The sequence below is a fragment of the Aulonocara stuartgranti genome (assembly GCF_965226115.1).
Source record: "Aulonocara stuartgranti genome assembly, chromosome: 14".
Classification (NCBI taxonomy): domain Eukaryota; kingdom Metazoa; phylum Chordata; class Actinopteri; order Cichliformes; family Cichlidae; genus Aulonocara; species Aulonocara stuartgranti.
Window position 1 is genome coordinate 28,567,168 of NC_138950.1, and position 13,009 is coordinate 28,580,176.

The following is a 13,009-nucleotide window of genomic DNA, read 5'->3' on the forward strand; positions in this document are numbered from 1 at the left end:
AGTCAGTTTAAGACCTTTTTACTTTGATTATTAAACAGAATAGTTCTCGTTCCGTCTTTAAAGCTAAAAGCAGTTTCACCTCCACCAGCTTTTCAGATATCATCACTTGAACGCATCCCCTGCGACTGATATAAACAGCATTACAAAACTCATTTGAAATTGATTACTTCTCTGCTTCCTTTGCCCCACCCCCCCGTTACACTCACACCTGCCGTTGACTCAGCGCCACTATTACACACACGCAGACCCTGGAGGCAGAGTATCCCCCCTCAGTTTCCAGGCGAGCAGCTCTTAAACAAGCTAGGCCTCGTTGAACTGTGACCTCCTCGCAGAACATGCCCTTGGGGTAGCTCCACAAGCACAGGAAGTGTGTGTGTGTGTGTGTGTGTGTGTGTGTGTGTGTGTGTGTGTGTGTGTGTGTGTGTGTGTGTGTGTGTGTGACCATGTATGTTAGTGCACTCAGGCCCCCATATGATTAATTAAAGTATTCATATATTCAAGTACGATTTCATCCATCTGATATTCTTGTTTCAGTGTGTGGATGCCTTTTTTCCCTCTTTTTCTTTTTTTAAACTTGCATTGGTGAGGTTGTTGTTTGTTGTCGTCTTTTAGGTCGATTAGGCTTTTAATCTAAAAACACTCCATTTTAGGATCACTCTACGCTCAGTGAAACGCAGATGCACAGGAGCTTGTATTAATGTCTTGTTTATGTTTATGATGGATGATGCATCTGAAGCTCTGTCAGCCTGTCTCTCCCGTCTCACCCCTGCCTCTGTAAGCACTCCGTACGCTTAAACAAATCACCTCAACTAACTCGATCAAATGTTCTGCAGACGCATTTTTGAATTAAAAAGGTAAGAAATTTCACGAAGCAGAGACATTTGTTTTAGGACAATTGGATTAAAGACGGGCTTGGTTGTCGCTCGCCCGGCTGGGCCTGTGCAGGGTTGGCGCCACCATCGCTGCCAATAGCATTTGTGGCATCACGCGCCCTCAATCACATGTTGCCGTGTATCTGTGATCCCGTGCAAATGTGAGTGTAATTAGTTTCTTGTGCATGTTTCATTGTTTTTCCTCCTCATACGAGCTTCCGGTATCCTTCTTTCCTTTAAGCCATTTTCCATTCGTAGCATCCTATCCATCTTTTTTTTTCTTTTTTACATCATCACAAAAAAAATCTTATGAACTGTCACAGCTTCAGGACATCTATGTGGATTTTGGTGTGTGTGTGTGTGTTCGCTATTTTGTGCGTCATCTTCCTTTCATGTATGTACACACTGAGCCTTGTTATTTCCCTTGTGTTTGTGTTCATCTGTGTAACTCTACTAGCTGTGGGTTTGCTCTTTTGGCCTTAGCCGGCCCTCCACTCACATCTCCATCCATCACAGTCTCCAGGCCCACCCTCAGGCTTCACTTCGCCACACAGTCCCTCACCCTACCTGCAGAGGCTCTCTAGTTTCTCCCCGTGCTCCACATCGGGCCTGTGGCCAGGGGCACTGAGTAATGGACAGCTCTGTAGGTGGTAAGAGGCCAGAGGAGACAGACACACACACACACACACACACACACACACGCATGCATAAAGACCAGCAGGGGCTCTCTCCCACCAGCTGCACTGAAAGAGAGGGAGGAGGAAATGGGAAAGAGGAGGGCACTCCTAATAGGCATAACTAAAGCACTCCTAATGAAGGGATCCTGTGTGTGTGTGTGTGTGTGTGTGTGTTCAGTTGGGGTTGTGTGTGTGTGTGTGTGTGTGTGACTGTTGTTAGTGTTGATCCTGTTATAAAGTGCTATGGCCCAGAGGGTTGGCCTGATATTAAAGCCCTAAATGATGCTATTTATTATGTCTGGTGTTGGCGCGTGTGTGTGGTACTTTATTGCTTTTCGGCCTCATGTTTTTTTTGGGGGGGGGAGGTTGTGGCGTATTGTCAGGATCGATGGCTTCTGAGCAGGTCACGAAATTTAGGGGTTTATCGATAATCATCACAGTGATTATTAGTCTCTGCGGCCAGTGCTCAGAGCAATAGAGCAACAATCACCTGTACTGATTACATAGTTTGTTTGCTTTTTTTTTTTTTCTGTGTTCTGAAGAAAAAGTTCAGATGGGATTTCTTGTTCGTAGTGGGCCGTACAGCATCACAGTACAGAGTACTGAAGTTACTAATGTTGTTTTCTCTCATGAGTGTCAGTCAGTGTAGACCGAGCTTCTTATAAAGACTGAGACTGTTAAACACTGACTCATCACAAACCCATTTGACTCTCAGTGGCAGAAAGAAAATCAGAAGAAATCTATAAGAAGTGCAGCATTGTGTTCATTACTGTTGAAAGCTGAATTCATCTTTCACTTCATCAATTTTTAAAAATTTATTTCATTTCTGGTAAATATAGTTGGAGCTTGGTGATGTTTTACTAGGAGTAACCCTTGAAGCTCTTCTCTGAACTGAGTGGTTTCGGTCATGTTTTTTTTCAGGCCTGCTTATAGAACAAATGACTGTGTGTGCATCAGAAGTTAGTGACTGTGCTCTCTCCTACTCAGCAGCTACGCTTGGAAAAACCCAGAAACTCTTCTTGTAGTTGTCAAGTAACGTTTTTATTGAGTTGTGTGTGTATCTATACAGGGAGTGCAGAATTATTAGGCAAATGAGTATTTTGTCCACATCATCCTCTTCATGCATGTTGTCTTACTCCAAGCTGTATAGGCTCGAAAGCCTACTACCAATTAAGCATATTAGGTGATGTGCATCTCTGTAATGAGAAGGGGTGTGGTCTAATGACATCAACACCCTATATCAGGTGTGCATAATTATTAGGCAACGTCCTTTCCTTTGGCAAAATGGGTCAAAAGAAGGACTTGACAGGCTCAGAAAAGTCAGAAATAGTGAGATATCTTGCAGAGGGATGCAGCAGTCTCAAAATTGCAAAGCTTCTGAAGCGTGATCATCGAACAATCAAGCGTTTCATTCAAAATAGTCAACAGGGTCGCAAGAAGCGTGTGGAAAAACCAAGGCGCAAAATAACTGCCCATGAACTGAGAAAAGTCAAGCGTGCAGCTGCCAAGATGCCACTTGCCATCAGTTTGGCCATATTTCAGAGCTGCAACATCACTGGAGTGCCCAAAAGCACAAGGTGTGCAATACTCAGAGACATGGCCAAGGTAAGAAAGGCTGAAAGACGACCACCACTGAACAAGACACACAAGCTGAAACGTTAAGACTGGGCCAAGAAATATCTCAAGACTGATTTTTCTAAGGTTTTATGGACTGATGAAATGAGAGTGAGTCCTGATGGGCCAGATGGATGGGCCCGTGGCTGGATTGGTAAAGGGCAGAGAGCTCCAGTCCGACTCAGACGCCAGCAAGGTGGAGGTGGAGTACTGGTTTGGGCTGGTATCATCAAAGATGAGCTTGTGGGGCCTTTTCGGGTTGAGGATGGAGTCAAGCTCAACTCCCAGTCCTACTGCCAGTTTCTGGAAGACACCTTCTTCAAGCAGTGGTACAGGAAGAAGTGGTAAATGGCCTGCATTTGTATAGCGCTTTTCTAGTCCATAGGATCCCTCTTTCTTACAGTAGGGGTGCTTTTCAAATATTAAATGTTGTACTCTTGTTGTTCATAACCAGGACAATTCAATTAGATATTACGTGGGGTTTTTTGTTTGGTTGTTTTTTTTTTTTTTACACAGTGTTCTTACAGTCACTTGTTCACACGGAGGCATGTGTGTGTTGAGTTTACTCTGGTTAGTGAGTGGTAGCACAGGTCAGGGCAGAAGGCACTGCTAACCACCCGCACTGACAAGCACAGCACTGTTCAGCCCAGGCTGGCACACTTCACTCGTGCTGTGATATTATCTCCTCATTCCTCTGTGAAATGTGTCATCCACTTGATCCTGCTGTGTGTGGGTGTGTTTGTCCCAGTGGCTCCAACCTCCAGCAACCTGCAGTGAGTATTTATAGATCATATATAATAGTCCAGGGTGTTGGTGTGCAGTTGTATGGTTATTGGCACGCGTTGCAGATATGAAACCCCCTACAGAGGCATTGCATCGCCCCTCTGCTTCACTGCAGTGACCTCTGATCCTTGTGACCTCTCACCCCTAGCCCAGCTTTTTCGATTGACGATAGACCCTCCTGCTGAGGGAAGTCTGTGCATATTGTTGTAGTACTAAAAATTTCCCCCCCCTTGAAACCTATGCTGATTTGGTTTTAGTTTATGTCATTCTCTAACTATAAAATTTGTTTGTTCCTGTCATACAGGTGCCAGCCCCCTGCAGACCAATGGTGTGGGACACACAGCACGGGCCTATGCTAAGGAGGGAGAAGTGAGCACTTTGCTGCAGGAGTGGGAGGGCAAGGTATAACACATAAAGGATATGCAAAACTGCATAACTGCAAAAAAAACCTCCTTTTTGGTTCCCCGTTGTGGATTAACAGCAGTTAGGTCATTTTAAAAAAACAAACAAACAGTGCCATGCTCCCAGATGTAGTTGTTTTCTTTAGCCTGGTGTGAACAGCTCAGCACATTTCTTGCACACAGGCCGACGCTCCACAGGAGGTCTGTGTCAGTCCGCTTTGTGACTGACAGGTGCTTTGAATATTAAAGTTGTGAAAGCTGGTGGAGGTTAACTGGGGTTAAAAACACGCAACAAAGCTGCGTCATTGATCGGCGCATATCATGACATGACAGACTGGCTAAAGTGTGTTTAAGCGAGTTTTCTGGTGTATGTATGAAAAAGTCTTGGATGTTTCATAATGTAAAATGGAAGCTCACATCATTTACATCTCTGAATTATCAGAATCGACTTTATTGTCCAAGTATGAGGAGACATACAAGGAAGTGGGGTCTTTTTTTCTTTTCATAAGTGCAAACAGTCAGTTGTGTTAATCTTCCGAAACATGATAATGAAATGTGCTTTACTCGAACTATGGCGCATCTCATCGTTGGGATGTTTTTACTCTGACTCCAACAGTGAAGTCAAACTCTTTGGCAAAGAGTTATAAGCTAAATCAGGGGTTGGGTGCACAGAAAGTGCTTATTAGCTCTATGAAAGCCAGTACAGAAACCTGTTCTCCTTTGCCAAATGCTTTCAGGATAGGTCATTTCAGGGTTTTTTGTTTGTTTTTGTTCTTTAAGACATAATTGTGACGTGAAAACTGTGGTTTGATATTGTTTGGAAAGTTTGGCAGTGCTGAGATTTCATGGCTTCTGCCCGTCACTGCTCAGCTCTTGGTATTTCACAGGTGTGTAGCGGTAGACGTGAGGTCTGGCTTTTTCTTAAATAAAACTCGAGTTATCCGTAGTTATCTACCGACTTGACAGCAGGCTGGAGCTAAGCAAGATGGAGAGAGAGAATAAACAGCCTGGCTCCACTGCAGGGTAAAAACCTGGAGTCTAAGGAGACAAAGAGAGGAGGATAAATGAGGTGGGGTGGCTGAGAGAAAGGAGGAGAAACCAGGGGGTGTGAGCAATGCTAAAAGAATAGAAGAAGGAGAGGAGGTGGAGAGATCAAGCTAAATCAGCAGAGGAGAGGAAATGGGTGTCAGAGAAATGGAGGTAGTCTGATAAAGAGGAGAGAGACGGGAAAGCAGATAGCTGCTTCGAAGTGGAAAATATGTTTCTAAAGTGTCAGGTGAAGGTAGCGTTACAGTAGTGAGATATGTAAGATGAAAGAAACACATTTTAAATGTTTGATTTCTCACTTAAAGAAGTATGGCTCCTAATCCTTGAAGAATATTGTATTTATTTTGCAGATTTTCTTACATAATTAATTACATAATCACATTTTCGACAATCAGTAAACAGTTCTGTTTATTTACCGAGTAGCTAAATATGAAACTTGGCTTGCGATCTAAATAAAGATGTAGATGATAACTTTTCATGTTTGACATTTTTATAATAGCATTTCTATTGGGTTTAATTAAACGTGTAAAGGCTAAAATCATATTTATCCCACAAAGATTTTACAGCCATACACACACAACAGTCTCTGCTGTTAGACTCTTAAATAAGAAATAATTCCACAAAGAAAAACCTTCAACCTAGAAATGAAAAAGAAACTGATGTAGTTGTATCTATATGAGATTCTTATTTAGAGGTTTTTTCAGTTATATTCAGGGATACCAGGTAACGGTAATAGCAGATACACTTATTTAGCTCCTTGTTAACATAATTATTTGATCAGCCAATCATAACGCGGAAGCTCAATGCCTTTAGCCATGTCAAGACGACCTGCTGAAGTTCAAAATAAGCATCAGAATGAGGAAGAAAGGGGATTTAGGTGACTGTGGGTGTGGTTGTTGGTGTCAGAGAGGATTGATGGAATTGATGCTCTACTGCGAATTCTTTTCCCACACATACATATTTGGGGTTCAAGTCGTCCAAAAAAGAGAGAATATCCAGTGAGCATCAGCTCTCTGTTAGAAAATACCAAAAGCCAGACTGTTTTGAGCTGATGGGAATGCAAGAGTAACTCAAATAACCATTCTTTACCAGAGAGGCGTGCAGAAGAACATCTATGAATGCACATACGTTGAACCTTGAAACCCCTTGATGGGCTATAGCAGCAGAATACCAGCCTGGGTGCTGCTAGTGTCTGCTAAGAACAGGAAACTGAGGCTACATTTCACACTGGATCACCAATACAGCAATAGAAAATTAGAAGAACAATGCCTGGTCTGGTTTTCTCAGACCAGACGCAAAAAAGTCTTAAGGAGTTTAAGATATTTAATTCATGCTTTCTTAATGAAGATCCCCAAGTTTGCACAAAGGGGAAAATTAATAACACTAACAACGTGAGCAGGAAAAGTGACATGCCCCACTGGCTAGGAGGCGATGATAAAGAGATGGAGAGGGACAGAAGCACAGCCTTTGTTTGTTTAAGAGCTGCTTATTCATTTTCACTCCCTTCTCTTCCGGATTCATTCACTCTCTTCTCCTTTTCTTTATCTCCACCTAGTTTCTGGAGTTACAGGCTCGACGAGAGGCAGAGGAAAGGAGGAGGTTCCCCCTGGAGAGGAGGCTGAAGGAGCACATCATTGGACAGGAGGGGGCCATCAATACGGTGGCTTCAGGTAAACCCGCAGATACTCCTGAGTGAGTAAATACACAAAAATACAAAACATCACTGCCTTTATTTCACTTTTCTTTGTTTCCTTCAACATATTTACGTCGAGGAGGGCGACTCCTCTTACATCTTTCTCCTGTTCTCCTGCCTTTTCCACCAGCAGTAGGCGGGTTCGTACAGACCTGCGGAGGCTGTAATTGGTTAATTGTGATGAATGAGCTGTCTGTCAGGCGTACACAGGTGCTGTGTGCGTGTGTGTGTGTATTTGTGCGTGACAGCTGAAGAGGCCAGGCTTGGAGCCGCCAGTTAACACGATTACAGAGAGAGGAGACATACTACAGACCCCCCCTTCTCCTCCTCCTCGTTTCTCTCCAGCTTTCTGCTCGCCCCCCTCTGTCTCTGTTCTTCTCTTTCTCCATCATCTCTATCTCTGGGTCTCTTGTTTTTGATCTCCATCTCTCTCCTTCACTCTCCTGTCCTTTCCTTCTTCCTCTTTGAAACATTAATGCACCTCCTGAATCTCCACTGTTTGTCCTCAAACACTACTGTTGGGGATGGGCAAACAGATGTAAACAAGAGAGGATGGGATGGGCGAAAGAATAAAAAAAATATAAAACTAAAAGATACAGGGACACGATGGGAGAATACGGGGAAATATCTGAGAACCAGAAAGCTTGTAGCTCTGACAGAAAGACAGAGAGTGTGTTTAGTGCTTAGAGGAAGGGAGGGAGGATGAGTTAGAGCACAATAACACAACCGACAGTAAAGAGCTGATATTACACCAGGCATCCATGGAGGCCATGTACTGTATTGATCTGCAGATGAGTTTGTGGGAGGGGGGGTTGTGAAAGGGTTCTGCAGCAGGGAGAGAGGCTGTGTGTTATTTTTATGATGTTGGACATTTTCTGTTTTAGATTTGTGAAAATAATTAACTCATTCCCAAAGCTAGAAACTGATATTACAGTCTATAACACATTGGAGAGAGCAAATACTGCAGAGTTTATAACCAACAAGGGAACAACTTTCATCCCTCTCCAGACCTCCGTAACTCTAATACTTCATCAAAAAAACAACACAAACTACAGATATGAGACAAACTACAGAGCTGTCTGTAAAACTAAAGACAGTAGTTGTTACAAGTGTCAGAAGGGGAGGATAGTCGTGGGACTTGTAGTCTTTGGCAAGGCGATGAATGACTGTTGTTATCACGAAAGCCGTACAAGACATCACCACAGAGAAATAGGAACAGCTTATTGATCTGTGTAGTGATTGATCTGTGTATTGTAGTGAATATATATCACACAACCACACACACAGGGAAAAAAACACTCAGAGGCAGATACAGATACAGAACCTACTAGAGCACACACAACCTCGTGTGCAGCTACAGTTTGTAAAGGTGAGCCGAGCAGAAATCAGTCAAACTCTTGCCAGGAGGAGGGAAGTAGATATTTAGAGATGAGGAGATGACTCAGGAAAGAGAGATGCACTGCAGATAAGAAGATAAATGGGAGAAGGATGTAGAGATAAAGAGTGACCAGGCTATGTGTCTGCAAATACACGCCATATCCAACATTTTAATGTGCAATTACTGGTTAAAAATGTAGAACTTTCATGATTAATCAGAAGGCAATTTTAGGATTAACCCAGGGTTTTCTGTATTACTGTAGTACATCACCATGGTAACCTATGATGCAAACCTAACCTGCACTGGAACGAGTTGTGCTCATGATTAGTGATCAACAGTTTCAACAAGCTTCAAATGGGCTAAACTTTATTGATATAGTAAATCTTGTCCAGTCTTGCTTAAAGATCAACACACACACATTCGTACAGCACTTTTAGTACTAAACCACTGTGCAGTACTTTTCCTGTTACACGCTCATTCTGCTGGTCTGTCTGTAGCAGCTGTCGTGCTCTTAGTCTTCTTATATTTCTCACATATTAGTTTTATCTCCCTTTTTGTAAAAATCTGCTGCCAGAGCACAACTCCATGTTTCTGGTTAGTCATACACTGCTAATAGTGGTGTTTCAAGTGTTTGTCGTGAGACTGGGATAGGCTGGGTTACCTTATTGAGTTGATAACCACCGTGTGACTGCTTCGCCTGAGTAAGTGAAGCCTGATAATGGGAGGATATCCCGGGTGCGTTGGACTTGCTTCGTAGAAGTGATTGCAACGTTCCCAACTGTTCCAGCCAGAAACCTTTGTATATGGTTCCCATTTTAAAAATATTATAACTAAAGAAAAAATGACAAAGATAACTTTAAACTTCCGACTCTATGATGTAATTATGTGAAACACACAAAAAAGAAACTGGAACATATTTATCTGTTTATTGTTTTTGTTTTTTCCTATCTGCTCATCCTCTTCTTTTTGTTTCAGCTCAAGTTATCTTGTTGCACTGTAACATTTCAGTAGTAAAAGGGGAAGAAAAGTTTGGCAGTTTGATAGATGAACTGATTATTTTTTTGCAAAATTTTGCAGCTCAAAAATTGAAGAAAAACCGAGACGTGGTTTTCTTTCCCTTTTTTTTTTTTTTTTTTCTCGATGCGATGTCTTCAAAACGTCTGTTTTCACCTGAACTCCTCATGACGAACAGCTGGCCTGCAGCAAGACACAAACTAGAAATACGCGCACGCACACACACACACACACACACACACACACACACACACACACACAGGAAGGAGGTTAGATTGATCCAGGTTTAGCTCTCAGGGCTAAGAGTTATTGAAGAGAATCATCCCTCTGTAATCATGTTAGAGCCAACCAGACCTGCCCAATACACACTGCGCTGAGAGTGTGTGTGTGTATGCATGTGAGAGAGAGAGAGAGACTGAGTGAGAGAGCTTTCATTTGTTTTGTGTCTCCTTCCTTTCCTTGTTGTTGTCAGGGTCCTTTGAGAAATGTCAATGTGCCCTTCTGTCAGAGTCGGTCTCAATCAGCTAAAACACGCACAACCACACAGAAGGTTACGCTGTCATTCACACAGCCATTGATAAAGCAGACGGAGCTTTGGAGCCCCTCTTGTCACTGTTCATCTCTGTGTCCATCTCTGACACACTTGTTTGTTTCTCTCCCTCATTCTCTATCTCCTTATCTCCATCACTCCTCTCTTAACCCCTCTGTATCGTCTTCTACATCTTTACTCCTCTTTCCTCTCCTTATCTGAGTTCCTCCCTCTGCTTCCCTGTGTAGCATCTCTCTCTGCCTCCCTCATTTGGCCCCTCCTCCTCCTCCTCTCCTGCCAAGAATCTGCTTTTTATGATTATTAGCTATTAGTTGCTACTTTAACACTCACATGTCATATCTGTTGTATATTTTCTCAGCTGCAAGAGATTACAACAGCTGAGCAGGAGGGGAGTTGTTATCCTGGTGTAGGAGGACACGAAAAACACGAAACCTAAACATTTGGTCTGTGTTTTTGTCTTGCAGCTGATTAAGATGAGTGTCTTGAACTGCATTGCTCACACTTTTATCCTGGGACTTTGTGGGATTTTACCATAGAGCAGGGGTGTCACACTCAAATACACAGTGGGCCAAAATTCAAAACTGGAAAAAAAATCTTCCTCCAGATTTAAGAATGAATCTCTTCTTATGGACTCAAACAAGTTTTGCTGAAAAACTGAATATGGAACAAGCAAAGCTTAATACTAAACAATATATATATTAGCTGTATAATACCAGTAGGCCAGCTCTAATAGTAATTTGGTATGGCTTCAAGGGTCAAATGTAATTGGGCTGCGGGCCAGAGTTTGACACCTATGCCATAGACTCTATGGCATAGAGGGTGTATAAAAACAACGAACATAGGTCTGAAAGGAAGTGTGTTAAACTTGCATTCTTTCTTATGGCCAGCAGGGGACGACTCTTCAGTGTGCACAAAGAAGTCAGTTTGTATTGGAAGTGATGCCACTGCTCCCATGATTTCTAACCTCAGCTGATTTCTAAGCATATTGCAGATGAGTTACAGTAAAAGAAAATAATAATAATTGTCAGAATTGTTGCTATGACTGAGTAGGCAGGGTCTTGGGTTTTGACTTACTACCAAAACCAAAAGACATTCCTCTGAACATGGTCAGGTACAAGGACAGAAATGGAAATCTGTGAAATAACAGCCGATATCTGAAGAAATTTGAAAAACTGTAGAACTGTTGCTCGAGAACACTAGGAAGCAAAATATAAAGAAATGAAGGCGGTCTCAAAATGTTTGCACAGCGCCGTATGTGCTACAACACAAAAACCTGTAGTTTCAAATTTCACACTTGACCGAAGTAGCATCACATACGTTGCACTCTACCATCTTAATGTGATTTTGTTTTCATTATATTTACATCCTTTCTTTCAGAGGATAAACTGGCCTCCTGCCACATTATAAAGATAACTGCAGAATTTCTTCTGGCCAAAACTCTACTGAGAGAACTTGAGGTCATATTTGTGATATATCAGGACCTGTGTATCTTTTGTACCCACTTTTTTAAAAAGGTGCTTCAAAGGGCCAACACACTGCGAAGCTGCTCTAAAAAAAAAAGTATTTCCAGTTAGTCTGCATTGTAAGTGACCTAACATCTAAACCAAATGCCACAAAAACACTCAGAACCAAACAAAAAACGAAAAGCCTCAGCTGCTCAGGGGGAACCGAACCGGGACCTTTTTCCTCGGGGCAGGAGTAGTGCTAACCATCGATCCACCGGCTTTGGTCCTGTTGACTCTCTCAACAGGTTCTGATTTGGATGAGTTTGTGCTAGTGTCTGCTTCTTCGTTGAGTGGCTGAAACCACGGCCAAATACACTCTTTACTCCCCTCGAATCCACCTCATCATCTTGTCTTTGTGTATGTGTGCTAGTGTGGTTGCTGGGGTGATGGCAGGGATGGGTAGGCACTCCTCTTTAAGCAGGCCTGTGCGTCCGTGTGTGTGTGAGAGGCTGCGATCTATGCTAAACTGATTTCACCATGGCCGCGCCAGAGAGGCTAACACAATTACCGCTGGCTAATGGCCCCACTGACTGAGGGGGGAGGAGAGGCATCGTGGGTAGTTTTCTGGAGGTCTCTCATCTTGCTCTCTTGCTCTGTTTTCTCTCTTCTTCCTCTTTTTATTTATTTTTCTTTTTTTTCCTCCACCAACCGTCTCTGACCCTTTCCTCATCCCTGCTCTCTCACACTTTTATCATAGTTTCTGGGATGCCCGTCGTCCCCGGGGCAGCTTGGTTCAGATGGCTTAAACTTGGCACAAAAGCAAAGTCAACAAATGCAAATAACTGAAATAATGGGCTCCCTTTGTTTCTCTCCTTGTCTCTGTGCTCTGTAGCCATCAGGAGAAAGGAGAACGGCTGGTACGATGAAGAACATCCCCTCGTATTCCTCTTCCTGGGCTCATCGGGAATCGGTAATTCACTGTCTCTTCTGTCACACCCAACCCAACGCTTCAGTTCTCAAAGCGTGTGAAAGAAAAACTCTTCAGCCTCCTCGAAGCAGCAGCCAAAATAAACAGACTGCTTGAATACGTTAAGTTTGTTGACACATGTAGAGTGTACTCAAACAAATTAATTCAGCAGTTTAATTTAATTACGCTGAAACGAAACAGAGTACAGTGAACTGCGGAAGCACTCGTCACTTTGTAAACTGTAAACACAGATCAGAGCTAGCTTGTATGCAGTAAATGTGTTTGTCATCAGTGTGTCAAGAATGATGCTCAGGAGGATTCATCTGATGGTAAATGTTTAAAATGTCCTGTACAACAGGTTTAATATAAAGGAATAAAGAGAAAGCAATCATTGATTAACAAATATCTCAGTCAGTCAGAAACTCTTGTTGAAAGTTGCTCAACAGAGCTAGTTTGTCACCTAAAGGTTGTCCTGTTCAGGTTTTAAGCCACATTAAGGATGTAAGGATTGGTGGGTCTGTAGGTTTGTTAGTCCAGGCTCAAATATCTCAAGTTGCTGGATGGATTT

At 42.7% G+C, this 13,009-nt stretch overlaps 1 protein-coding gene across 2 annotated transcripts in view; it reads left to right on the forward strand.

The window, feature by feature from the left end:
* The window catches only part of clpb (ClpB family mitochondrial disaggregase), a 46,420-nt gene that overhangs the window by 13,607 nt on the left and 19,804 nt on the right, over positions 1-13,009 (forward strand). For both annotated transcript variants that reach the window (XM_082502466.1, XM_082502467.1), the window contains exons 6-8: positions 4,251-4,348; positions 6,950-7,064; positions 12,367-12,444. In XM_082502466.1, coding sequence (XP_082358592.1) covers positions 4,251-4,348; positions 6,950-7,064; positions 12,367-12,444 — 291 coding nt within the window. The remainder of the gene's footprint in view (positions 1-4,250; positions 4,349-6,949; positions 7,065-12,366; positions 12,445-13,009) is intronic.